The 27,986-nt window shown below is 41.5% G+C and overlaps 1 protein-coding gene across 3 annotated transcripts in view; it reads left to right on the plus strand.

The window, feature by feature from the left end:
• NR3C2 (nuclear receptor subfamily 3 group C member 2) overlaps nucleotides 1-27,986 on the plus strand; it is a 363,688-nt gene that overhangs the window by 277,942 nt on the left and 57,760 nt on the right. For all 3 annotated transcript variants that reach the window (XM_017959114.3, XM_017959107.3, XM_017959113.3), the window contains exons 5-6: nucleotides 6,883-7,233; nucleotides 9,608-9,752. In XM_017959114.3, the coding sequence (XP_017814603.1) occupies nucleotides 6,883-7,233; nucleotides 9,608-9,752 (496 nt within the window). The remainder of the gene's footprint in view (nucleotides 1-6,882; nucleotides 7,234-9,607; nucleotides 9,753-27,986) is intronic.

Genomic DNA, 27,986 nt, shown 5'->3' on the forward strand with positions numbered 1-27,986 from the left:
GCAGTGGCGTGATCTTGGCTCACTGCAAACTCCGCCTCCCAGGTTCATGCCGTTCTCCTGCCTCAGCCTCCCGAGTAGGTGGGACTACAGGTGCCCGCCACCAGGCCCAGCTAATTTTTTGTATTTTTAGTAGAGACGGGGTTTCACCATGTTAGCCAGGATGGTCTTGATCTCCTGACCTCCTGATCTGCCTGCCTCGGCCTCCCAAAATGCTGGGATTACGGGCATGAACCACTGCACCCGACCAAAACTACTTTTTAAAAAAGGGGGGTGGGGGTGGGAAAGAGCGAAGAAGAGAGCACAGAGGACGTTAGGTGTTTGGTTTTTTCCCATAGTGCTGGACATTCTCTCAAGCAGGCATTCTGAGATCACAGTCTTTGCCCTTCGTGCATATTTTGGAAACATATTTCTGAAATTATCTTTTACCACACATATAAATATAAGGGATTTATTTCTGTTTTTCAGAAAAGTATGAACCAGAGAGATTTCTTTCAGACAAATGTAAGTCTGGAATGTACATCAGAGGATCTTACTTACTTGCATTGTAGGGCCACCAGATCTCAATAACTCATTTAATCACTTTCTTCTACGTTAGGGCAGAACTGCCCTCAGGCAAGCAGGATGCCTGTCTACCTGTTATCTTAGAATTTTTAGAAAAGAATAGTACATGTTCTTGCTAGTAGTACATTCCAAGCTTTCTCCATAACACATTCCAGAATGCTGGGAGGAAATTCTCCTAATGTCTAATCTAAATCCCTTCTTCTGCCCTTTAAACCCTTCATATCTTATCTTGACCTCAGTGGAAATAGAAAGTAGATGCTCCACGTGATTTAGCCAATGTCTCTTTAAGTTTTTGAAACTGTTATTGGGCTTCTCATAGACCTTATCCTCTACTCTGGAATAAGTCAACCACAGTCTTTTCACCTTTTTTTCTTTCAGAAGCATGTTTTATTCAGAGCTTTGTGGGTAGAGGATTTGTCATTTTGTTACTCCCTTCTGATACTCCTCAAGGTCTATATCAGCACAACAGTGACAGGGCCCAAGTAGGAGTTGTCATGCGTAATCAATCCACCCTGGCAGGGAGGCACCAGCCACCTCTGCCTCACCACTGCTGCAGTTCTTCCTAAGAGGTGCCGGAGGGCACTTCAGAATTACAGGGCAGCCTCAGCCCCATGCCACACAGTCCAGCGGTGGTCTGTCTTGTTTTCATTCAAAACCAGTCAGGCCTTGAGCACAAGAAAGCTTCAAAAGCTTTCTCCATTGCCCAGAGATGATTACCAGAAGCTATTTCTCTGATGTTCTGAGTTTCCTCTCCCCCTGAGGTTCTTGCTTGATCTAATGAGGTCCCCAGCCTGGCCAGACCTCAACATGTTGTCTCACCTTGAAAACCCCTTCTGTGTGCACACATTCCTGAGTTTGATTGGCATTAAAAAAGGGAGAGGGGATGAAAAATGTACACATTAGAGGAGCAAAAAGAATATAGCTACAGAAAATACAAATACCATAAAAGTAATCATGCTCACCGTCTGTCTAGCCCAGAAGAACCTTGGAAACATCTTCCCAGCTTTGTCCCTATCTGACTTCCTGTCTGTCTCCAATAGGGAGGGTATCATATTTCTGTCATAGGGAATCATCTTCCAGAAACTTGTTATTGTCTCCGTAAAATCAGAGAACTCCTATTCTGACTCCCTCAGATTCCCTTGAGCCCCTCTGCCCAGTTCTGGCTTCTGACCTAAGGGATTATCCTCTTAGGTGGGTCAATGGCACTTGACTCCAGGTGGATCCCCATACAGCAAAGTGTCCTGGTCCTCATAGACCTTCAGTGTAATCTGCCTCACACCAAAAGCAAACCAGGGCTTGGTGGAAATTACTACAGAGGGGACAGGATAGTGTGAGCCCATCCCATGGAGAGAGAAAACAACTTCTCTCTGCCATTGTCTTTCTCTCCAAATATATTGTAAACGCCAATGACCCAAAACTTATCATATCCAGTTTTATAAACCTAATTACTTTATTATGTATCAATTCAACTTCCCTAAGATTGTAATCTCTTATCAGCGCTCAGATCTTGTTAGTCAGCATTACATTGCTCACAAACTGGTTACTTCTTATACAATGGGTGGATATTAGTTATTTGCTAAGTAATAAACTTATTATATAACAATTGCAACAAAGTTATATTTATTATAGATACAGATGCACATATCTGTGGATAGCTTTACACACACATTAAAATGTTATATATGAGACTGAGGTGGGCTGATCACCTGAGGTCAGGAGTTTGAGACCAGCCTGGCCAAAGACCGGGTGTGGTGGTGGGCACCTGTAATCCCATCTACTCGGGAGGCTGAGGCAGGAGAATTGCTTGAACCCAGGAGACAGAGGTTGCAGTGAACCAATACAGTGCCACTGCACTCCAGCCTGGGCGACAGAGTGAGACTCCATCTCAAAAAAAAAAAAAAAAGTGTAATATATGGATACCCACTCATTTGGAATATCTTTTAAAGTGATCAAAGGTTGAGTTTGTGTTTGCCTCATGTTTTCTATGTCTGTGCATGTTTTCTATGTCAACAAAATCAATAATGTATGTTAACTTGTTAAATTACATAGATTAATCTGAGAATATTTGGAGACACTTTTAAAAAAACAACTTGTATTCAACTTTCTTAACCACTCTAAGAGTATTTATAAACAATTGAAATGCTACTTCCTTATAATCAACTGACAAGCTTTTTATTGCCCTAGGACCCAGTTCTACTGGTGTTTATTGCATTGGGATTGATTTAGATGATCTTTTCCCTATTAGTGCAAATTAGCTGTTAAGCCTGTAGAAGGATGACATTGCTTCCTTTGGTTTCATGGCCAGATTACTTAGTTGCCCCCTATCTTTGAGAGTACTCCTCCTCTGGCAGTAGAAAAGCAAAGAGAAGTCATGCAGATACAGAGATAAGGAAGACAGGAAAGCACAATTAGGGTTATTGGGCTGAAATTCGTGCCCCCATGTATGAGGGTGATGGGAGAAATGGTCTATTAAAGAGGATAGTGGGTGGTAGGGGCAAGGGGGGAGAATACTCTTACTGTTTCGTGGGCAGTAATTACATTTGGCCTATGAACAGAAAAATATGTATTTTAATATAACCTCAATATAGCCTCTCTAATGTTTACTGCCAAGACCTAAAATTTTGAGACATGGCATGAAGCATTTCTGCAATGACAGAATTCTCACTTTATTTTTTTCTAATGAAATACTGTCATTGAACAAGATTCCATATTCTACTATATATCACTCTTTTACTATACTCCAGAGGGGGAAAGTTGTCCTGATGACCATTTCTAAGACTAAAGAATCTTTACGTGGTGAAAGTCCTAGCCAGCCATCATTTGGCCACAATGGTGGCTTATCAAAAGGGTATGTGGCAGGTTATACCAGCCTCAGGAGGTGGAGCAAAGCAAAAGAGGAAATCTTGCCATGTCATGTTTCAAAGCTCTTGTGAATGTTGAGATCTCATTAGAAATCTTTCAGCTTTAATAGAGTGCCCACCAAGATGTGCTCTGCCTGCTCTTTTGCAGGTTGGTCAGGATAGGAAGCAGGGCCTCCGCAATGCCAGTTCCTCAGGGAACAATTCACGAGAATCTAAGGAGTTGTCTCCCAGCAGTGCCAGGAAAGACAGGCTGCCAAAATGTTACTAGTAATTAAGGAGTAGGTACCTGAGGGCAGCAACTAAGCACATGCTAGTTATTATAACATCCAGGTAGAACAAGTGAAACTCCTCTTTTATGTGAGTTTAATTGGGACTGGGAGACATTTACAGTCACATTAATGTATACTGCACATGCACACACACAGACACACACACAGCTACTGTTGCTGGCAGTGGAGAAAATGGTGTTTGGGTCTGGCCACGTAGGAACATGAGATCACAAAGCACAATGGCCATTAAGTCAATATTGATTTAGTAAGGTGCTAAACAGTGGTTAAGTTCCCAAATATATGCTCAATGATGCTTTTGGATAATAGAAACATGTTCCTTAAGTATCTTCAGCCAACAGTGTTCCTGTGTAATTAGCAAACATCTTAATTATACACTTGGATTTGAAGCTTATGCTAGCTAATCTTAAAGTGTAAAAATTAAACAAATTAGATAAAGAGAAAAGGTTTGGAAGAGACTGCATGTAGCATGGAGGTTAAGAGCGTGAACTCTGAGCCATAGCTGGATTCAAATCTCACCCTGGTATTTACTAGCTCTGCAATATGAAAAAGTATTTAATCTCTGTGTTTTAGTTTTTTCACCTGAAAAATGAAAATAGTGCCTCTCATTGGGTCATGGTGAGCGTTGGAATGCTGAAAACAAGTTAAAGCTCTTTTGAACTGTGCTTGGAACGTGAAATGCTAAATATATTTAGCTTATTTTAGATACGGTATTTTAAGAGTAATAATTCCACAAATGGGTCATTACACAGTAGAAATTTTGAAAAGGAATAGTAATTAACAATTCAGAAATTTTATCATAAAATCTAAGAAGCTTGCCCACATTTCCCACAGGGAAGTAAACTAATACTTAATATGTGTAATAGTTTGTTAACGTTTATTAAAATTTGAAAATAAGGTAAATTTATTCAACAAACATTTTTATTGGGTACCCATAAGCATCATGGGAAGTGATATGATGTCATAGGGATACATAAGACATTATTACCCACTTTGAAGAGCTTAAATGTATTATAACAGTATAAAATATTCAAGCATTTTAGAAACATTACTTTGATATAAATATAATTAATTAAGTAACCATATTTTTGGTCCTTTTAGAAAATATATTGGATAGATACACATGGCCAAAGATACACTGGAGATATTTATTACCTTGAACTCTTGGAGTAAATATGGATTATTACTCAATTTCAAGTGTCCTACATATGTTCACAAAATCACAGTATAAATTTAAATGTACCTGAAATGCTAAATGTGATGTCGATAATCCGCTCCCTAGGTTTATGCTACAGACCACAGCCTTGTGTGTAAGTGCTGGAGAATATATTAAGTATTCTTCGCGATATTTCCTATCATTGACCTTAAATCAGCCGTGAGAATAAGCACAGCATTGTAGACTGAAAGCCTAAAGCAATATGAATTTTATCAGTAATTTGCAAGCAAATATCACTTTCAATAAAATTTGAAAATATCACCCTTGGCTGTTTCTAGTCAATTAAATTATGGTTATCATCAGATGTGGTCCTATAAAGGATGAGAACATTTTAATGTGCTGGAATATTTTTAATGCTTACAAAATTTTGGGGGAAGAATGGAAGTGACATTGACATATTATTTCAGATGTTAATAATAATTTCCAACATGTTTTTATTTGTCATACCCATTTAGTTCTCTGAGAGATAAGAGAGGGAAACTTGGTCATGCCCATTTTTCAGATGAATCAGTTGAGACTTAGAGGAGAGTTTATCTAATTGCCCAAAAGACAGATTAATGCTATTGAAGATTTTCTTAAGCTCTGATAGAGTCATCAGTTGACTGTGTTTTTAGATTACCTGGGTGCTTGGTTCTTTTCTGTTTTGTCTAGTTTTTGAGGCACTTTGCTGAGTATTTTTCATTTGCCCACTCATCCATTCATCGGAAGTATCTGGGTTACTAGTGCCTGTTACTAGTGCCTGGGCAGCATCTTCCATTAACATACGTGAATATGATACATCTGCTTTTCCTTGATAAACAGTTCTAAAAATCAGATGTCTGTGCCTCAAATCTTTTATTAAAGAGACAGTCTATAATTATTGAAGTTTAAAATTTTTGTTAATATTAAACTTCCTAAAGACAGTAGTTTGTCTTATTCATCTTTTAAGCCTGGTTCCAATATTTAATATAGCTTTTGTTGTTTGATGGCTTATCTTTTATCTGAATTGTAAGATTTTCTGTGATGAATGTGATATTAGTGGCTATAATTGTAAACACAAATTACTCTATTTTTAAATCAAGTTAATTGGTATAACATAGTCCTATTCTATGTTAAATTTGTGTCCTGTAAGTTCTCATGACTGTTAGGATTAAGTAGAACGTGTCTGTTTTCTTCAAGAATTTTTAAATAAATTGAAATGTTACATTTGTAATATAAGTAATTCTCACATACCTAAGCTCAGTTTGGTGCTTCGGAACTTTTTTTTTTTAACCCGTTCTCTCATTCATCCGTCTTCCCAATTATCTATCCATCTACCCATCTACCTCCCAACTTTCCCACATCCCCCACCACCTCCATCATATTCGCATATGAAGTAATTTACCCTTCCTTTAAACTCTCTTTCAGATATACAAGATATGTGATCTTATATTTCTTAAACTTTCTGGTCTTTGTTTCCTTATTCTACAATGAGAATCATAATAGATCTACTCATTAAAGTATTAAATTGGTTAATTTATATAAAACATTTAGAACAGTGCCTGGTGTTAGTTAAGCATTCAGTAAATTTTAGCCATTTTCGTTTTTATCATGGTTCCAATCTCTACCTGCACTGCGGTACAGTGGTGGTACATTTCTTAACTCCTCCCCCACTAGGCTGAACACTTGTTGAGGACAGGGTGAGGCTTGGTTCTACTGAACATATTAGCTGGGTTCGTATGCCGCTTATGCAGTCTCTTACAGGGACAGGCAGTGAAGACTTGTAAAATGAATGAAAGAAGGAAGGAATTTGTTATCCTAATACCCATAGTAAGTAATAATAATTGGGCTTTATACGTTTTCTCTTAGTGGAATAAACGATCATGTTCCCATTGACATAACAAGACCTATTTAGAGGAAAACTGTGCTTTAAGCTATGTGAGTCAGTATATTTCAAACATAATTTTAATTAGGCCTTATCATTTACTGTTTCTTATAGCACGAAAGTCAAAGAAGTTGGGAAAGTTAAAAGGGATTCACGAGGAGCAGCCACAGCAGCAGCAGCCCCCACCCCCACCCCCACCCCCGCAAAGCCCAGAGGAAGGGACAACGTACATCGCTCCTGCAAAAGAACCCTCCGTCAACACAGCACTGGTTCCTCAGCTCTCCACCATCTCACGAGCACTCACACCTTCCCCCGTTATGGTCCTTGAAAACATTGAACCCGAAATTGTGTATGCAGGCTATGACAGCTCAAAACCAGATACGGCCGAAAATCTGCTCTCCACGCTCAACCGCTTAGCAGGCAAACAGATGATCCAAGTCGTGAAGTGGGCAAAGGTACTTCCAGGTAGGATTGCCTCTCCTTTCACGTGCTGCATCCTGAACTTAACAAGTCTGGGCAACTGGCTTGCATGCCATCTGCGAGCATGCGGTGGGAAGTGCTTTTGAGACAAGTTTCGCTCTTTACTTGAGCTGGAGTGCGGTGAGGCTATCTCGGCTCACCGCCAGCCTCCGCCTCCCGGGTTCAAGCGATTCTCCTGCCTCAGCCTCGAGTAGCTGGGATTACAGGCATGCCACCACCCGGCTAATTTTGTATTTTAGTAGAAGCCGAGGGGTTTCTCCATGTTAGTCAGGCTGGTCTTGAACTCGACCTCCAGGTCACCTGCCTCGGCCTCCCAAAGTGCTACAGGATTACAAAGCGTGAGCCACAGCCCGGCAGGGAGTTAGCTTTCTATGAAATCCCTGATATCAAATTTTATAGTAATGCTCAAATTGATCAAGTATATAGGAAAAATATGGTTAATGTGCACATTTCTTCTGAGAATGCAGGATTAAGGATTTTATTGTTGAAATGACAGATACAGCTGGGAGCAGTGGCTCATGCCTGTAATCCCAGCACTTTGAAACGCAAAGGTAGGTGGCTCACTGAGGCAGGAGTTCAAGGTCACGAGGTCAGGAGTTCAAGACCAGCCTGGCCAATATAGTGAAACTCCGTTTCTACTAAAAATAAAAAATTTAGCCCTGCGTGGTGGCAGGTGCCTGTAATCCCAGCTACTCAGGAGGCTGAGGCAGGAGAATCGCTTGAACCCAGGCGGCAGAGGCTGCAGTGAGTGAACCGAGATCCCACCACTGCACTCCAGCCTGGGCAACAGAGTGAGACTCTATCTCAAAAATAAGATAAAAATTAAAAATTAAAAAAAAATGACATATGCACTTCTTATGTTGATCAAAATGGAAAATGTCATACAAAAATATTAATAAGATAAAATACATTCTGTTCATGAAATCACAAGGTGAGCACATTATTAGCAGCTCATAACTAATGTTAATCTAAGCATAGACCAAGTAAGCCAAGGCCTAGCAAGTAAGTTGTCAGAGACCTGGAATGACTCTTCTGTCTGAAAAAAAATCACCTTGCCCCTAGCACCCTTTAAATTGTCCCTGGAATTCCTATTTTAGTCATTTTTTTTGTTTCATGAGATTTAATTGATAAGGCCCCTCTAAATCTACGGAAACATCACTTAGAAATTGCCATTCCATTGTCCCAGTTTATTAATCTAAAGCAGTTTCTTAGATTACCTGTGGTCAGACAGCAGCTGTAACAGTTGGGGAAAGCTCCACTGACTGATTCTTTGAAGAGGAGCTTACCCAGTGCAACTCCACAGGCAGAAAAATAACATGATGCCCCTGGAGACAGGGCAGTAATAAAACAACAAAAGAAGGCCCGGTACAATGGCCCATGCCTGTCATCCCAGCACTTTGGGAGGCCGAGGCGGGCAGATCACTTGAGGTCAGGAATTCAAGACCAGCCTTGCCACCATCGTGAAAACCCATCGCTACTAAAAATACTACTCGGGAGGCTGAGGCAGGAGAATGGCGTGAACCTGGGAGGCGGAGCTTGCAATGAGCCAAGGTCGTGCCACTGCACTCCAGCCTGGGTGACAGAGCGAGACTCCATCTCAAAAAAATATATATATACACAAAATTTAGTTGGGCGTCCTGGCAGGCACCTGTAACCCCAGCTACTTGTGAGCCTGAGGCAGGAGAATCGCTTGAAACCCGGGTTGCAGTGAGCCAATATCATGCCACTGCACTCCAGCCTGGGCGACAGAGTGAGACTGCATCTTAAAAAATAAATATATAAAAGAACAAAAGAAGAGCTTGAGTCTGTCAGGCAAGGAGGACAGGTGCCAAGGAAACATGTTCTACCATAGAACTTTATCAAAGTCTGATATTAACCTGGACCATAGGAGGCACCACATGCTCATTTTTTAAGCACCACAAATTCATGAAGAATGAAATCTCCCACCATTATTGCAGACACACAGGGGTTGACAGTTATTAGATTACCCTTTATTTTAGTGTTATTAATTGTGGGTGGGACAAAGCAAGTTTTGCAGGTTAATACAAATTCTCTCAATCTAACCAAGGGTTTTAGGCTGTCATCCATACTGAAATACTGAAACTCACTGAACTTTGCAATTTTAGTTTGCCCTGGCGGTTTACCCTCATCTGGAATTTAGGATGAATTTAAAGTGAAATGTGGAACAGGACTGGGCCTGTGGTAGGAGCTCTGTAAATGACTGTTGAATTGATCTGAGTCTATTAGGGAAGAGAAAAGTGAAAGAAAGGTGGCTGTTCGGGGCTGACTTAAGAAGCATCTTCCTGGAATGTACTTAAATGCTAAGTGTATTTCTGTGATTAATTGTTTTGTTCTTCAGGATTTAAAAACTTGCCTCTTGAGGACCAAATTACCCTAATCCAGTATTCTTGGATGTGTCTATCATCATTTGCCTTGAGCTGGAGATCGTACAAACATACGAACAGCCAATTTCTCTATTTTGCACCAGACCTAGTCTTTAATGAGTAAGTACCTATTAATTAGCCTTCATAAAATAAACTGCAGAGTTATTCGTTATGCTTTCTTTCAATAATTTCTAAACAGGTATACGTTGGTGAAAGAATCTACTGAAACTGGCATTTTTTAACGTTAAAAATTTACAGATCTCTAGAACTTAAAAATTACTCTTTGAAACATTATACTGTACATTTCTGAGTATATATAAATCAGTATATATAAATTCCACATAATAATATGTGGGATATATCCCAAAAGAAAGATGAGCCAGTTGGCTCTGAAAATTGACTGGTACAAAGCCACAATTAATAGAAAACAGTCTCTTTTGGTATCGACTCCAATTGGGAAGACGATCTAATTTCTAGGAAATGTGAATGTATAAAGTGCCAGCTTTTACGAGCATCATATAATGGTTCTTTTGTTAACAGTATACAGCTGCTCAATGTGTTTTCATGACAATCGTAATTACCCTTCTTTGCCATCATAAAAGAAGCCAAACTGTTATTCTGTAGCGAAACATTTTTAGTTTTATGATGCATTTTAAAGACTGAAAGAATTGTAATCGGTTTTTCTTTGGCCACAAATTCCTTCCTATTTTAAGTTTACGTTTTAATACTGTTTGCATTCCTCATTAGCACATTTTATTTATGTTTATATCTAGCAGTGCTTCTTTGTAATTGTTGGGTCAAGAAATACTTAAAAGGGAATATTTGAATTATGATAGTAACTACAGCCATAGTCTAACAGATGGCTCTCTCTAGCGATAGGAAAACAGGGGTTTCAGTAGGGGAGGCAGATGAGAAATAGGTTGGTGATAAAAGCAAGAAAAGTAATGCAAAAGATGAAAAGTAGAGACAGATAATGCCAACATACCGCAATAGTACCGGTAGTAATTTACCTAAGAGGACCAGTTTGCCCACATGTGATATACTGCAAAGACAATTTTATTCCAAACATAAATTAGAAACATCAGTTGTTGGTTCTCGAGGTGGCCTTCTTTTGGCAATTTATCAAAAAGAATAATTCTAGTACTGCATCAGTTTTCACCAAAAGCACGAAGTAAAGCCAAACAACTGACATGCACAATTTAATTAACTTGTATTCCTCAATAATCAACTGATATTATTGAATAGTAAGCCCATTTTAAAATGTGTTCTATAAACCAGAAGGAAAAACATATTAAAGAGGGTTCTTCTTTTAAAAGGACATGTGGGTAAATAGGAATCTCTATTAGTGCCATCGGTGTTTCAGCATTTGATTTTAGCAGAAGATTAAAACAACCCATTTAATCTTATTAATACATATATTAATTTTTGTCATAAAATGCATATAACATAAAATTTTTCATTTTTAAGCATACAACTCAGTAGAATTAATTACATTCACATTGTTGTGCAACCATCACCACTATCCGTATCCAATACTTTTTCATCATCCCAAACAAACTCTAAACCCATTCAACAATCAGTCCCCATTATCCCCTCCCATAAACCTCTGGTAGCCTCTAGTCTATGAATTTGCCTATTCTGTATATTTAATGTAAGTGGAATCATATAATATTTGTCCTTTTGTGCTTAGCTCATTTCGCTTAGCCTAATGTTTTTAATGTTCATCCATATTTAGTATGTATCAGAATTCTATTCCTTTTTATGGCAAAATAATATTCCATCATAGGTATATCAAGTCAGTCCTCATTAGTGGATTCTGTAGTTGCATATTTGCTTACTGAATGCATTTATTTATAATCTCAAAGTCAATACTCACAGGATTTTCATGGTCATTCACAGACAAATGGAGAGCAACAAGGAATTTGAGTTGCCAAGAGAGCACATTGCAGCTGAGCTCACACAAGCGGCCACTCCACCATCTTGTTTCAGCTTTCATGCTATACACTCATCCTTTTCACAGTCTATGTAGTGCCACATGTTTTGCATTTTTATGCCTTTTGGTGATTTCACCGTTTAAGATGGCTGGCTGCTAGATGTAGTGCTGAAGGGCTAGCTAGTGTTCTTCAGCTCAAGAAAACTATGATGTGCCTCACAGAGAAAATAGGTGTGTCAGATAATCATTACTGAAGCGTAAGTTATGGTTCTGCAGGCTGTAGTTCAATGTTAACAAACCAGGAATATATGTTAAGTAAGATGTCTTTAAACAGAAATACACATGAAACAAAATTAGGTATAGATCAGTTGATGAAATGTGACCAGAGGTTGTAAGGACCATTACCCCAGACTTCCCCTATAGGAGGGATAGTTGTACATTTGCTAATTCAGTGTTTGCTGCTGTGACTTTATAGAACATGACTACAGCAAATATTTTATCCAATCATCTGTTAATGGGCAGTTTAGTTGTTTCCACCTTTGACTGTTACGAATAACGTTGCACTGAATATGGGTATACAAATATATCTTTGAGATGCTGCTTTCAGTTATTTCAGTACCTAGAATTGGAATCCCTGGGCATATGGTACCTCTGTGTTTAACTTTTTAAGGAGACACCACACTCTTTTTCCACAGCAGTTGCACCATTTTGCATTCCCACCAGCAATGTGCAAGTGTTCTAATTTCTCCACATCCTTGCCAGCACTTTTTTCTTTTTATTAACTAGCCATCCCAGTAGGCATGACGTGGTATCTCACTGTAGTTTTAATTTGCATTTCCCTAATAGCTAATGATGTTGGACATGTTTTCATATGCTTATGGGCCATTTGTATATCTTCTCTGTAGAACTGTTCATGTAAGTTCTTTACCCATTTTTTAATTGGATTATATGTCTTTTTGTACTTGAGTTGTAGGAGTTCTTTATGTATTATGGATATTAAACCCTTATCAGAGGCATGATTTGTAAATATGTCTCTCAACCTGTGACTTGCCTTTTTACTCTGTTGAAAGTGTCCTTTGATGCACAAACATTCATAAGTGCAGTGAAGTCAAAATCTCTTCTTTTGTTGCCTTTTCTTGGGTGTCACTTATTACTTTTTAATTGTTTATAAATATCTGAATATAAAGGGCTCCAAACAATTACAGAATTGTAAGAATGTTTTTTCATAAATGGAACTTAGGGGAAAGCACCTTATATTTGCAGACTGGGAATAATGTACTTAAAGGGGTTTGGAAATAAATAAGAAACAAAAAAAAAAAAAAAGAAAAGGTCATATAAGCTTTGTGTATTTGTCTATTCTAGAGAATATTGATACAGATAAAATGGAAACAATAAAAGATAAATGCTTTCTAATATTAAAAGTAGTTAAGTGTTATTGATGTAATTCCATTAGAATGGACGTTTTGCTCTCTGTTCTTAAAACTTTTGACCTCAACCCAACCCAGACTTCTGTAGGGTTTCTTTCTATCAACTAGAAAGAACAGAGCAAAGCTGTGTTTTTCAAGGGGCTAGGGTGGATACTACTCTGGGGAAACAATTGGAAATTATATAAAGCCTTTTGGTCACATTGCATCAAAAAGAGAGCTCAATGTGGCAGCTCCGTCACTGGGTACCATGATAGACCCTGTATCTTTTAGGGAAATCAGTAAGTTACAGAGCATGCCCGAATGCATATGTATACATGCTTCATCTTGCATTTATTCCAGGAATATTTATTAACTGTTGTCAGTATTCTAAGCAGTAGTTTTAGAATAGTGAGAGAAAAAAATCCCTCTCTCATAGAACATACAGTCTACTGATGTATGACTGATGTAGAGAGACAGAAATACTGAGTTTTGTAAGTAAAATATAATTGCGATAAGTATTGAAAGGAAAAGTGCTCTGAGAGCAGTTAATTGGAGAGATTGATCTAGTCAGGAAAGTCTTCCCTGGGAATGATTAAACTGATGTTCCCCAGGTGAAGGAAGTATATGAGGAGGAAAGTTGATCTAGCCTGAGAGACCAGCATGTGCAAAGGCCAAGTGACAGGAAGGAACATGGGCCTTCAATGAACTGAGAGCAAGACCGTGTGGCTGGAGGGGAGCCTAAGGCCAGGTCCTGTGGGTTTCAGAGGCCACATCAGAGACTTGGCTCTTTATTTTAAGAGCAGTGGAACAGCCATTGAATTATTCTAAGTGATGGGGTGGCATTTCCAGATTTGCTTCCTGAAAAGATCCCTCTGAATGCAGAATGGAAAATGGGTTAGAAGTGAGTCAGAGCAGATCTTGGGAAACCAGATCTTGTGATGGGAATTCAGGTGATAGTGTAAGGTGAAATCAACAAGAATTGCTAGTGGTTGGATATTGGCAAGGACTGGAGTGGGGGAAGAATTTGCTGTCTAGGAAGACTTCCAAGCCTCTGCCATAAGTGCCAGGAAAGATTTGGTGCCCCTCACTGGGATGGGGAATAAGGGAAGAAGACTCAGGTTTGGAAGGGCAGGGGAAGGGAGAGCCTGGGACCAATTTTAAGGGTAAGATTGACTTGCCTTTGAAAAATTATCCAAGAAGACATTACATAGGCAGTTATTTCTACAGGTCAGAAACTAAAGAGGTGTCCTGGCTAAAGTTAAAAATTTTGAACTCATTTTGGAAGTAGTAGTTAAAAGAGGAATGTCGTGACATGGATCGCAAGGAAAGAGATGACTTTAAGAAAGGAGATGCGACTACCCTATCATGTTTTTTATGTTTTTGTGATCCCAGTGAGATGTGACCTAGAAAACTCAAAGCATGCCTCATACATTGCCTGCCAATGCCTTATAGATTCATATCTTCTGAACATGTTCTACGCTTTCCCTGAGTCGTTACCTGTGCTTTCGTACCCTTCCACAACGGCAAAGGCAGCAGTCTGGCATTTTGTGTAAAGCAGTAGTGATGCAGCTCACTTGAGGGCAGAGTACACCGATGTGGTCCTTGCTTACTCCCCCACCAACCCTTGGCTGTTTACACCACCTCCCACCTGGTGTTGCCAGCTCTTAAGTGCGTGTATCTCTGCCTTATTTCACTGGCACACCTCATTGAAGTCACACACCTCTGTCTTAATCATTTTTGAATCTCTAGCAGCTGGCATTGTGCCTGAATCATAGGTACTCCATAAATATTTGCTGAATAAATGAATTATTGAACAAATGAACCAAACAATCTATTAATCAGTCTGAAAGGGGCTTCCTAAGTTTACATTTCTAATTATGAGGATGAAGTTTATGATGAAGTGGGATGCATGGCCTTCCTGAACAGAGGCATTGCAACATTTAAAACAGAGGAACAAAACTTTGGGTTTACCTTCAGCTGTGACACAGATCTGAAAGTTCCCAAAGATCTTTTTCTCTGGTATTAGCATCACTGGAGATGGAGGGAAGGTGGGAAATAGGGAATAATAAAGGAAACATTCTTTCTAATTTTTTATTAAACATTGGGGTGAAGATATTAGTTAATACTTTAAATTAACATAGAACTTTTCTTATTATAAACTCAAAACTTTTCAAATATGTATTAAATGATTAATTATTCAATTTTACCTTGAAATAGCTTATCATATATTGCTACAGATCGCTGCAAGTATTCAAATTTCTTATCAATTCACTACACATATTAAAACTCCCACTGAAGCCTGTAATGACTTTTTTTTTTTCATTTTTTTTATAAGTTCTGAAATGAAGGTTCAGTATTACTCTTTTACATCTTGGCTGATATTTTAAAATTAAACATATATTAAAGACTTGCTTATACTACCTCAAGTAGTAGCCCAGTAAAAAATGTTTTTGATGATCTTTTACTGTCCTCAGCATCTGAACTTTGGATTGTTTTGGTTCACAGACTGTTGGCGAGAGTGAGAGAGGGTTGAAGTCTTAGTGGCACTTCACGTGCCTCTCCGGGAGGAAGGTGACTTCCACCCACACCATCCTGCGTTGGAAGCACTAGTTGTGTGAGGGCAGCTCCATTAGATGAGTACACAACTCAGTTGCCATCGGCTACTTCTCCTCATGTTTTCATGAGGTGCTACCTGTTTCTTTGTGTCCCCCGTCGCTGGGTTAGCGTGCTGGCATAGTCCAGTTGTCCTCAGTGAGGGTTCTCCCCAGGTCATCCTGCCAGCATTACATTGCCAATGAGGTCCCTCTGTACCTAACATTCTGAAGCTCCACGAGGCCTGGCTTCCAAATGGGTTGTGTGTTCCAAAGTCTGTCCCACCGTGGTGGAGGCTGGGATCAGAGGATCCTCATGGAGGCCAGGAGGGGGTCGGAGGTATGGCGAGCCCCAGCGTCCCTTCCCACAGGGAGTGGTGGATCTTCCTGAGCCACTGGAGGTGACTTCTGTGCCTGGACCCTCACCCCAGCAGAGTTAGGGCCAGCGATAGTTGGGGGACAGGAGTTCTGATGAGAGGAGTCAGGGATGTAGGACGAACCTGATCAGCTCCTCCTTCAATGGCTGGTTTTGTTCTTCCTTCTCTCTCCCCAGCCCACTTCCCCTTCTCCTTCTTTCAAGTTAGGATTTCTTACTTCTCCTTGGCTCACTGGGAAACTGTTGTGTGATTTCTGCAGCTTCCAGTGTCTGACCCTCCTCCCTTTTCTTCTCACTTCTCCCTGCTCCTTCCTTTCCTTTCCCTTCTGTTACTCCCCTCCTTCCTTCTCCCCTTCTCTCTCCTTCTTCCACCTCCCACTGCCCCATACACCCCTTTTCCTTCCACTGAGAAACCTACTCCTGAGATTTCCATTGTTTTTTTTAATTTCTGGGTAAGTATGAGGGAATGAAGTTCAAAAGAAGGAAACAAGTCTTCCTTCCATGCCTTATTTTTCCATTGGACCCTATGAAAAACCAGACCTCGCACCAGCAGCTAGAGGGCCAAGGCCTGCAGCCCACGGCCTGACCATGAAAGCAGCGCCCCCTGCAGGTGGCACACGTACTGCCGGCCTCGCCGTGGCCCCACTGTTCCCAGCGGGGAATCTGTCTGGGCCTGCAGCAACCTTAATTCTTGCCTCCTCAGAAGAAAGAATTTGACTGAGGGGCAGAAGGAGAGACTGAGGCGAATGTTACACAGCAGGAGTGAAAGTTTATTAAAAAGCTTTGAGCAGGAATGAAAGGAAGTAAAGTAACCTTGGAAGAGGGTGAAGCATGTGACTTGGGAGATCAAGTGTGCAGTTTGATCTTTGACTTGGGGTCATATACGTTGGCATGCTTTCTGGGAGATTGCTTCCCTTCTCCCCTGATTCTTCCCTTGGGGTGAGCTGTCCGCATGCGGGGTGGCCTGCCAGCATTTCGGAGGGAGCATGCGCAATGTGTTTACTGGCGTTCTATGCATGCTCACTTGAGGTGTTCCTCCCTTACCAGTCCAGAATTCCTAGAAGGTCATACCAGCTGAACTCCGCCATTTTACCTCTTCATGCGCATGCTTGAGCCCACTCACCCAGCTCCTGAGATCTTATCAGGAAGCTGCTTATCACCGGTTTCAGGTTTTTCTATTAGGAGACTGCCTTTCCCTGGCACTGGCTGACACCAATTATTATTTTAGAGAAACAGTATAACAACTGCCTGACCTGAGGGTCACCTGACATTCTTGATGGCAGTAAGAGGGACCTCTCCTGCCCTGCTCATGTCTGCCTGACTACCTACTGTAACACTACCACTGCCTATTTTGCATCTGGTTCTCTTCATTCCTACCTGGCCCTTGGAGACAGTGGAGCTCAAGACTCTTGAATAAAGAAAAGCAACGTCATAAGTAGAAAATCGTTGATCCTTATCTGCAAAGGACAGAAGCACTCCAGAATGGAAATTGTGTTTTTACACAAAAGTAGTGTTTAGAGGCCATATCCCCACCTGAAGGAGGCTAGACAGAGTGAAGAACTCTAGGGGAAGGGACAATGGGGCTGGAGGAGGTTTTATAAGCTATAAACAAGAACAGTCATTTAGTTATATACAGGGAAAGAGGAGAGGTAGATGCAAGTCCCCAAAACCAGAATGATTTCCTTCCCTCCTTTCCCCTACTTCTTTTTAAAATAGTATTTATTCCTTTTTGTCAGTCTATCATAGTGATAGGGATTAGAGTTGGAGAAGAAAGCCACTTCTAGACAGGCATGGCACCTCACACCTATAATCGCAGCACTTTGGGAAGCTGAGGCAGGAGGATTGCTTGAGTCCAGGAGTTCAAGTCCAGCCTGGGCAACAAAGACCATGTCTCTACAAATAATTAGCTAGACACAGTAGGGTACACCTGTGGTGCCAGCTACTTGGGAGGCTGAGGTGGGAGGATCACTTGAGCAACCAGGAAGGAGTTCAAGGTTGTAGTGAGCCATGATTGCACCACTGCACCCCAGCCTGGGTGACAGAGCAAGACCCTGTCTCAAAAAGAAAAAAGAAAGAAAGAAAAAAGAAAAGTCATTTCCAGACATTTTAACAGAGGAAGTGAGAGGAGGGAAATTCTGGAAGAAATGGATAACCTGCTGCAATGGTACTTCTGAGTTACATCATAATAAGAGAAGTTCCAATACTGAGCACGCAGAAGATAGTGACTGCCTGTACCTGAGAAAGGGGAAAACACCTAAGAGGGGAGTATTAACTTAAGACAAGAACTGAGGGGACACTTCCTAACTCAGTTCTTCAGTTGTCTTTTTTTTTTTTTTTTTTTTTTTTTGAAACAGTTTCGCTCTCGTTGCCCTGGCTGGACTGGCTGGAGTGCAATGGTGCGATCTCGGCTTACCACAACCTCCGCCTCCCAGGTTCAAGGGGATTCTCCTGCCTCAGCCTCCCGAGTAACTGGGACTACAGGCGTGTACCACCATGCCTGGTTAATTTTGTATTTTTTTTAGTAGAGATGGGGTTTTCCCATGTTGGTCAGGCTGGTCTCGAACTCCTGACCTGAGGTGATCCACCCATCTCGGCCTCCCAAAGTGCTGGGATTACAGGCATGAGCCACCACGCCCAGCATGTTGTTTTTCTTCTGTTTTGTTTTGTTTTTATAAAACCCTGCCTCTCATTTTAGACTACTTGTGGGAGAAGGAAATAAGTGATATTTATTGTCCTTTCATTTGGCAGATACTTATTGAGCAACTTCAGTGTACTAAGCCCTGTTCTAGGCAGTGGGAATGCAACAGTAAACAAAATAAGATTCCCTTCCTTCATGGGGCCTACAGTCCAATGGTAGGTATAGGTGGGTGACATAGCAGAAAAAGTGGATGCGGCATTGTGAAACAGTCCTGCCTGCAGTGCTGCTAGAGAGCAGGGCTTGGATCCCATCCCTGATACTTGTATATGGCAACAGCAAAAATGGTACTTAAAATAATATGTCGTTTCAGTGAATTTCCTCAAGAGCTTTACTAGTGCCCTTGGTTAGCCACATTGGCCTCCTTTTGCTGCATCGAGGATCCAAACTCGTTCTTAACTCGATATCTGTTCTCTGTGCAGGAAGATGGCTCTTTCGAGCCTTCTTGTCTCAGCTCTAAATATTTCTTGTTCAGACAGATTTTGCCTGATCATCTGTATTAGGCTGTTCTTGCATTGCTGTAAAGAAATACCTGAGACTGGGAAATTTATAAAGAAAGGAGATTTAATTGGCTCATGGTTCTACAGACTGCACAGGAGGCATAGCACCGGCATCTGCATCTGGGGAGGCCTCAGGAAGCTTCCCATCCTGGCAGAAGATTAAGGGAGAGCAGGCACATCACATGGCAAAAGCAGGAGCAAGAGAGAGAGAGGAGAGGGGGGTGCGCCACACACTTTTAAATGACCGCTGTCACCAGGAGGACAGCATTTAGACCAAGGGGATAGAGCTAAACTGTTGATTAGAAATCCACCCCCGAGGCTGGGCATGGTGGCTCACGCTTGTAATACCGACACTTTAGGAGGCCCTGCGGGCGGATTGTTTGATTGCTACTCAGGAGTTCGAGACCAGCCTGGATAACATGGTGAAACCCTGTCTCTACCAAAAATACAGAAAATTAGTCGGGCGTGGTGGTGCATGCCTGTGGTCCCAGCTACTCAGAAGGCTGAGGTGGGAGAATCACTTGTGCCCAGGAGGTGGAGGTTGCAGGGAACCGTGATTGTGCCACTGCACTCCAGCCTGAGTGACAGAGTGAGGCCCTTTCGGGGGCGGGGGTGGGGAAGAAAGAAAGAAGTGCACCCCTGAGATCCAATCACCTCCCACCAGGCCCCACCTCCCACCAGGCCCCACCTCCAACACTGAGGATTACAATTTAACATGAGATTTAGAGGGGACACATAACCAAACTATATGATCAGGGATCTGGAGATCCTAGAGCTGTCCATCAGATCTAGAATACACTCCTGCCACCTCCCTCTCCATTTTATCATATCTCTGTTTTCTCCCTAGTAACTCTCCTGCCCCCATTAGCGTAGGCTCTGAGAGGGGAGGAACCTGGCCTGTCTGATTTACCTTTGCATTGCCAGCTGCTAGAATACTGCCTGGCATTAGTTAAGCGCTTGATGAACTAATTAATTTTAAAATGCTATTTTCAACATATTTCCTGCTGCTTCTCTGCATACACTCCACACCAGCCAAATTAACCTTTCTCTTCCCTAGGTCTTTCTACTGCTGTGCCTTTGCTCCTAATACTTTCCTTCTCCCTCAAGCCCAACCCAAAGCATACTTTCTCACTGCCAACTTGTCTTACCATTAAAGAATGATGTTCCCCTCATACACTCTATAGCAGTGGTCCCCAACCTTTTGGGCACCTGGGACCAGTTTCATGGAAGACAATTTTCCACAGACCTGGCAGGGTGTGGGGATGGTTTCAGGTTGAAACTGTTCCACCTCAGATCATCAGGCATTACTTAGATTCTCATAAGGAGCATGCAACCTAGATCCCCTCACATGCACAGTTCAACTAGGGTTCGCAGTCGTATGAGAATGTAATGCTGCTACTGATCTGACCGCTCAGGCGGTAACGCTCACTCGCCTGCTGCCCACCTCCTGCTGTGTGGCCCAGTTCCTAACAAGCCATGGACTGTAATACAGTCTGTGGCCCCAGCTTGGGGACCCCTGCTCTATAGTACTTCTTTTATATCTCGATCATTTGGTACTTACTGTGTCTATATATGTTTTTTACTCTAGGTATACTGTAAATGCCTAGAGTACAGAAAATATACTTGTTAAAGTTATCCATAGTGTCTAGCAAAATGTGTGTGTGTGTGTGTGTGTGTGTGTGACAGAGAGAGAGAGAGAGAGAGCGAGAGAGATGGAGTCTCACTCTGTTACCCAGGCTGGAGTGCACTGGTGTGTTCTTGGTTCACTGCAAACTTTGCCTCCTGGGTTCAAGTGATTCTCCTGCCTCAGCCTCCCGAGTAGCGGGACCAAAGACACCTGCCACCATGCCCAGCTAAATTTTTGTATTTTTAGTATAGATAAGGTTTCACCATGTTAGCCAGGCTGGTCTCAAACTCCTGACCTCAAGTGATCCACCCACCTTGGCCTCCCAAAGTGCTAGGATTACAAGCATGAGCCACTACGCCCGGCTGCAAAAATACATATAACTGACACTCGGTGACTGTTTTTGGTTTGTGAATGTGTGCTCTTTCTGGCACATGGATCAGAACCCAATTCCCTGATATGGATTGACCTTTCAGTGTTTTGGAGGCTTAACATATAAACTTAATGAAATAGATTCAGTTTTGCAGACTTCTTTAAGTTTTACTTCAAGAGTACTGCTGTATGTTAATATTCCACGTATGATATTTCTTGTAGCGTTCTTGAGAAATTTCCTAAGGAGTTAATGAAGCTGGGTAATTGCCAGGATAGTATGAAATTAAAGCAAAACAAATATGAGACTGCAAATGGAATGAACTGTTTAAGCTATATATTACTATATTGGGATCAGATAGAGTAGTAATGATGCAAGAAATATATCCAAGCTTTATTCTGGCTAACTAGAGGGAGCTATTTTTCATTTTTAATAAAAGTCTAAAACAGTTTAAGATCATATATTGTCTTTAAAAGGCTTAGTGTAGCTAATATTAGCATATTGCTTTTTATTTCCATTAACGTGCTCAAGGACCTTGGTCTCTTCAGCTAAAAATATTCTTCTTTTCTATATAAAATAAAGTTCCTGGAGTAAATTTCTTTTTTTTTCTTTAACTTTTGTAGAGATGGGGTCTCACTGTGTTGCCCAGGCAGCATAGTGGCACGACAGCTCACTGCAGTCTCGATCTCCTGGGCTCAGGCAATCCTCCTGCCTCAACCTCTCAAGTAGCTGGGACTATAGGCACATGCCACCACAACTGACTAATTTCTTCCTATTTTTTAGAGACAGGGCTTCACTCTGTCACCTAGGCTGGAGTACACTGGCGTGATCATAGCTCATCGTAACATCAAACTCCTGAGTTCAAGCAGCCCTCCCATCTCAGGCTACCAAGTAGCTGGGTTTCCAGATATGAGACACCATGCCCCCAGCCTGGAGTAGATTTCTTTATTGAAAATTTGGTAAATGGGGAAAAATTATTTTTATGCAGTGATTCTATTCCCAGATAGGGCAGGTGGAAAGGAATGGGCAAGTCAATTTTTTGAGATCGAGTTGGCTCTGTCGCCCAGGCTGGAGTGCAGTACTGGATCTCAGCTCACTGGGTAAGCCCTCCCGGGTTCCCTCGGGCCATTCTCCTGCCTCAGCCTCCCGAGTAGCTGGGACTACAGGCGCCCACAACCGCGCCCGGCTAGTTTTTTGTATTTTTAGTAGAGACGAGGTTTCACCGTGGTCTCGATCTCCTGACCTTGTGATCCGCCCGCCTCGGCCTCCCAAAGTGCTGGGATTACAGGCGTGAGCCACCGCGCCCGGCGAGGCAAGTCAATTCTAAAACAAAGAAGGGCTCCAGACTCCCCCCTTGACACAGGCCACAAGACCTAGAAATAGTAGCTTTGCTGGCACTGCTCTGGATTGAAGAAGGGGAACACACTTGAATGTGTCTTGCTGCTTAAAGCATTTTATGAACTTCTGTCTTCAGACATTTCTAGAACTGAAACTGAACCACATGATTGTTTTTTATTATATCCCATGAGAGATGATTTAATTTTTGTTTTATAATTTTCCCCTTTTCCACCCATGAACCCCAAGCTTATTTAATAGGGTCATGTTGGGGAGGGCTCTCAAAAGGTTATTTAACTTTCCCTGGGTTCTGGCATCTGACACTGTTCTGAAAGAAACAAGTGGAGGATGAAGGGAAACAAACAAGAAGGTCATATTTGGAGACCCTCGGCCTCTTTATGAAAGCACACTTGTGCACTTGAATCAGTGGAGCTGCAGTAGGAGTGTTGTATGAGCCAACATACATACCTACAGGTGTGGCAGCCTTGTATAACATCATCATCACAGACATCATCTGTGCCCCTGTCCCTTGAAGTGGACACCACTTCAACAGAAGCAGTGGAATTAGCAGTTTAGAACCTCCCCACTTCCTGTCCGCTGCAGCTGTATATCAGTCTCCACTTACCTTGGCACTGCAGTGCAAAAGTAACTGATAATCAAGTAGTTTAGAGGGAGATTTGAAGGATTCTGAGCTGATGCTGAAAGCTTATGGAAGGTGTCATGCTAAATACTATCTCCAATACTTCATTTTATTTAATCCTCACAACTCTGTGAGGTTGGACTTTATTATCCTGCTTTTAAAGATGAGGAAAGCCCAAAGTTTTGAACACAGGTGTCTCTCTGTCCAAAGCTCAGAATTTTTCAGCTATAAAAAGGCTTCTAACTTGACTATGGAATTTGGATTTTCAGGCCGTTACACACAGTATAGAGCTTTGGAGCTTAATAATGGTTTCAGACATGATATATATTTGAAACTCTTACTGGCCAATCATCATTGTCCATATTGTACGGCAATAACACAATCCCTGAGGCTGGGTAATTTAAAGAACCATGATTTATTTCTTACAGTTATAGAGGCTGAGAAGCCTCAGATCAAGGGGCCCACATCTGGCGGGAACCTTCCTGCTGCATCATCTCATGGTAGAAGGCAGAAGAGCGAGAAAGAGAGAGAAAGAGAATGTGCATGAGCGCAAACAGTGCTGAAACTTGCTTTTATAACACATCCTCTCTTAAGATAACCTACTCCTACCAGAACATTAATCTATCCATGAGGGCAGCATGACCTAGTCACCAGTTATTAGGCTCCACCTCTCAACACTGTTGCATTTGGGATTAAGTTTCTAACACATGTACTTTGGGGTACATACTCAAATCATACCACTAATCATTTATCATCTTTCATAAGAATTATCCTTTAAGTGAGATGGCCGGGCACCGTGGCCCTGTAATCCCAAAACTTTTGGAGGCTGAGGTGGCCAGATCGCTTGAGCTCAGGAGTTTAAGAACAGCCTAGGGAACATGGCAAAACCCTGACTCTATAAAAAATACAAAAACTAGCCAGGTGTGGTGGCACATGTCTGTGGCCCGAGCTACTCAGGAGGCTGAGGTAGGAGGATCCACCTGAGCCCAGGGAAGTTGAGGCCACAGTAAGCCAAGATCACACCACTGTACTCCAGCCTGGGCAACAGAGCAAGACGCTGTCTCAAAAAAATAAAATAGGTGAGAGAGACATACCCAGTAGATAAACAACATAAATGAGAAATAAAGTGTTCTTAGAAAAACTGGAACTTTGGTTCCTATTTTAAATTATTTCTCCATATCTGTTTTTCTTCCTTTCTGATTTCATGACGGTACTCAAGAGCTCAATTGTTGAAGATGTAAGGCCCAGTCCCTAATATTGTCGTTAATGAGCTTCATGTTATTGAGTGAGTGAGCCTTCGTTTCCCTTCTACAGAATGAGGGAATTAGCCCAGACCAGCAGTTTGTAAACGGTGTGTTCTCAGGACCCTTTTACACACTCAGATCATCGAGAATCCCAACAAGCTTTTCTTTATGTAAGTTATATCTATTGATATTTACCCATATTAGAAATTAAAACAACTTTTCTAAAATATTGATTTATCAATTTGTTTTAAAGAAACATAAAGCCATCACATATTATATAAATAACATAAAACACAAATATTTTTATGAAAAACAACTTTTAAAAAAAAAAAGTGAGAAGAATGGCATTGTTTTGCCTGTTTGCAAATTCCTTTAATCTGGCATTCTCTTTTCTGCTTCTTACATTTAGTCTGTTGTGATGGGTTGTTTTGGGGGAGGTATATGAAAAAAATTTAGCTTCACCCAGATACATAGTTAGAAAACAGAGGATCTAACAGACACCTTGAAAGGGTTTTGGGGACACCCTGGCGTCCTCAGACCACACTTTGAGAACCGCTGGACTAGATGACCTTTAAAACCCAACCCAGACTCTAATTCCGCCTGGCTTTGGTGAAGCCTTACTGAAGATCTGAATCTGTTTCCTCGTTCAAGAAAAACTTAATGTATATACCAGATGCCAGAAAATCAAAGCTAGATAGAACATAGTCCCTGAAAGGGCTCATAGTCTAGTAGCAAAATACTTACGGAGCCTTCCACGTGCCATTTACTATACTTGATGCTTTTGTATGAATCATCTTATTTACAGACAATTATATTTTGAAGCAGATGTTATTGTCACTCTTTCATAAATGATGCAGCTGCCTTGGCAGAGAGAGATCCAATAAATTACCTAAGATCACATCACACTGAGAGATGGGCCTCAGGTCTGAGCCTAGGACTGCCCTCACAGCGCGTGCTGTTTTCGTTATACTGCATTTCTCCTGTGTCTGCTGAATAATGGAGATGGAAGTGTCTCACAGGTCCCCTCTACCTTCCTATGGTTACGATTATATAGTGCTACTGTACCAGTGAGATAACTTATTCTCATAGCTTTGAGAATGTGTCGTTAGAATGTGTTCAAAAGAGGAGTAGTACAGTATTGTAAATGAATATCCTAATCACTTCCCCTAAAGTGAGATTAAATTCTCTTTATTTTTACTATTTAGCTAAAAGATGAACAATAACCAGCATTTCACCAGTCAGAAATAAATACTGAAACTATCTACACTGTGGTGGCTATTGTACAGAATCAAAAGAAATGAAACATAGAACTTCCATCCTCTAGAATTCTATAGTGTAGCTGGTGAGTTACTGGACAAGTAACACCTAAATGCATAAATAGTGGCCTAACAAGGTGAAGACAAGTGACAGGTGACAGGTGTTATGAATTGGCACTCCAGGAGTTTAAAAAGCAGGTGGCAGCTACTCAGGAGGCTGAGGCAGGAGAATCGATTGAACCTGGGAGGCAGAGGTTGCAGTGAGCCGAGATTGCGCCACTGCACTCCAGCCTGGGTAACAAGAGCGAAACTCCATCTCAAAAAAAAAAAAAAAAAAAAAAAAAAAAAAAAGCAGGTGTAGTCTTCTGGACTACAGTGGTCAAGGAAAGCTGCTGGGCAAAACTGTGTAGCTTGAAAGGCCATGTTGTCCTCCGAGAGGGTTAGAATTGGATGGATACTGTGAAGCGGGTGGTACGATCCAAGCGTGAGATGCTGTACCTGAGCAGGAAAGGGGATGGGTCTCTGCAATCCAGAGTTGAAGCTGTCAAACCACAGGGCCAAAAGAACTGCGGGCTTCAGCTTCAGAGGGACAGAGCCATTTCTTTCTCCCTCTCCTTTTGTTCCCTCACCATTTCTGCTTCCCCTCCTTTTCTCCATGACTGGTCCCCCATTCTTTCTCCTCTCATTTTTGTTTCTGCTTGACCCTTTCTCTTTCCTTTCCTTTTGTTCTATAGCCCTTCCTTATCTCATGTAGAGTGAGTGGGACAGTATCGTTTTTATTGAATAAAAATGCTACATCCCATTGTCTTACCTTTGAAATTAGGCATGTTAAGGCTTTTCCAGACTCTTCCAGAGAGAGAACACAGACTGGACAAAGTTGTTGTTTTGTTTGTTTGTTTTTCAAACTTCAGTATGAACTTCTGTGCTCTTTTCTTTGAGATGGTTGCTCTAAACTGAAAACTTTGTTTTGCAGCTCCACCAGTCTTGGTCTTAAAATCATTGAAATTTAAAATCATTGAAATTTCAGTTCCGGAAATTACTCAGAGGAATGATTTTTCTTTATTATTATTTTTTTTCCCTGATGGCTTGTCTTAGTTTGTTTGTGCCACTGTTCGCAAAGTACCTGAGACTTAGTGATGTGTGAACAATAGAAATTTATTCTTACAGTCCTAAAGGCTGAGAAGTTCAAGTTGCAGGTGCCAGCAGGTTCAATGTGTGCTGAGAGCTGCCATCTCCTTCCAAGATGGCACCTTGTTGCTGCTTCTACCAGAGGAAAAGAACACCATGTTCTCACGTGGCAGAAGGGATGGAAGAGCCAAACTCTTCCCTCTCAACCCCTTTAATAAGGGCTCTAAGCCCATCCATGAGGGCTCTGCTCTCACTGCTTACTTGATCTCCTCCTACAGGAGGTGATTGTAGTGGGTGATTGAGAGGTGGAGCCTACAGGCCTCACCTCTTACTAGCATATTGATAATTAAGTGACAATATATGAATTTTGAGGGACACATTCAAACCATACCACTGCTGTTCCTTCTCCTTATTACAGAAAACATTGCTGCCTAGTGGCTGCCCCTGCCCGCTTTCCTTCCCTCTCACATTCTGCCACCCTCCAGTTCTTTGTACAAAGCATCACAGTGAAGGAGGGCTTGGATTGCACTTGCCTCTCTCTCACAAGATTGCCAAGAGCCCAGTGCTTTACTCAAGAATCACAGGGAGGGTCGGATGTGGTGGCTCACGCTTGTAATCCCAGCACTTTGGGAAGCCAAGGAGGGCAGATCACCTGAGGTCAGGAGTTCGAGACCAGCCTGGCCAACATGGAGAAACCCCATCTCTACTAAAAAAAAAAAAAAAAATACAAAAACCCACCGGGCATGGTGGCGCATGCCCGTAATCCCAGCTACTTAGAAGGCTGAGACAGGAGAATCGCTTGAACTCGGGAGGCACAGGTTACAGTGAGCCGAGATTGCGCCACTACACTCCAGCCTGGGCGACAGAGCGAGACTCCCTCTAAAAAAAAAAAAAAGAGAGAGAGAGAGAATCACAGGGAGCTAACACTTTTAAGGTGTTGTCCTTAACACTCACTGCTTCTAAGCAATGAACACAAAAAACCAACAAATCATTTCTCATTAAAGAGAAACTGCACCGCTACTTCGTTCTGATTAGAGGAAGTTCACAGAATTTCGAAGTAGAGGAGGTTAGAAAATGTCACTTTTACCCTTCATGTACCTTGAAAAGGAATTTCATACAAGTAGATTAAAAGGATAAGAAATATTTAGGCTATACATTGAATAATCAGTATGTTCATGTCATTTTGTGTGCAGGTGTAGTGTGTGTTTCAGTGTTGATGTTTTATGGGAAACGAATGTCACTGGTGGTATAGTGGC

Source organism: Papio anubis, chromosome 3 (assembly GCF_008728515.1).
Source record: "Papio anubis isolate 15944 chromosome 3, Panubis1.0, whole genome shotgun sequence".
In the NCBI taxonomy this organism is placed as follows: Eukaryota; Metazoa; Chordata; class Mammalia; order Primates; family Cercopithecidae; genus Papio; species Papio anubis.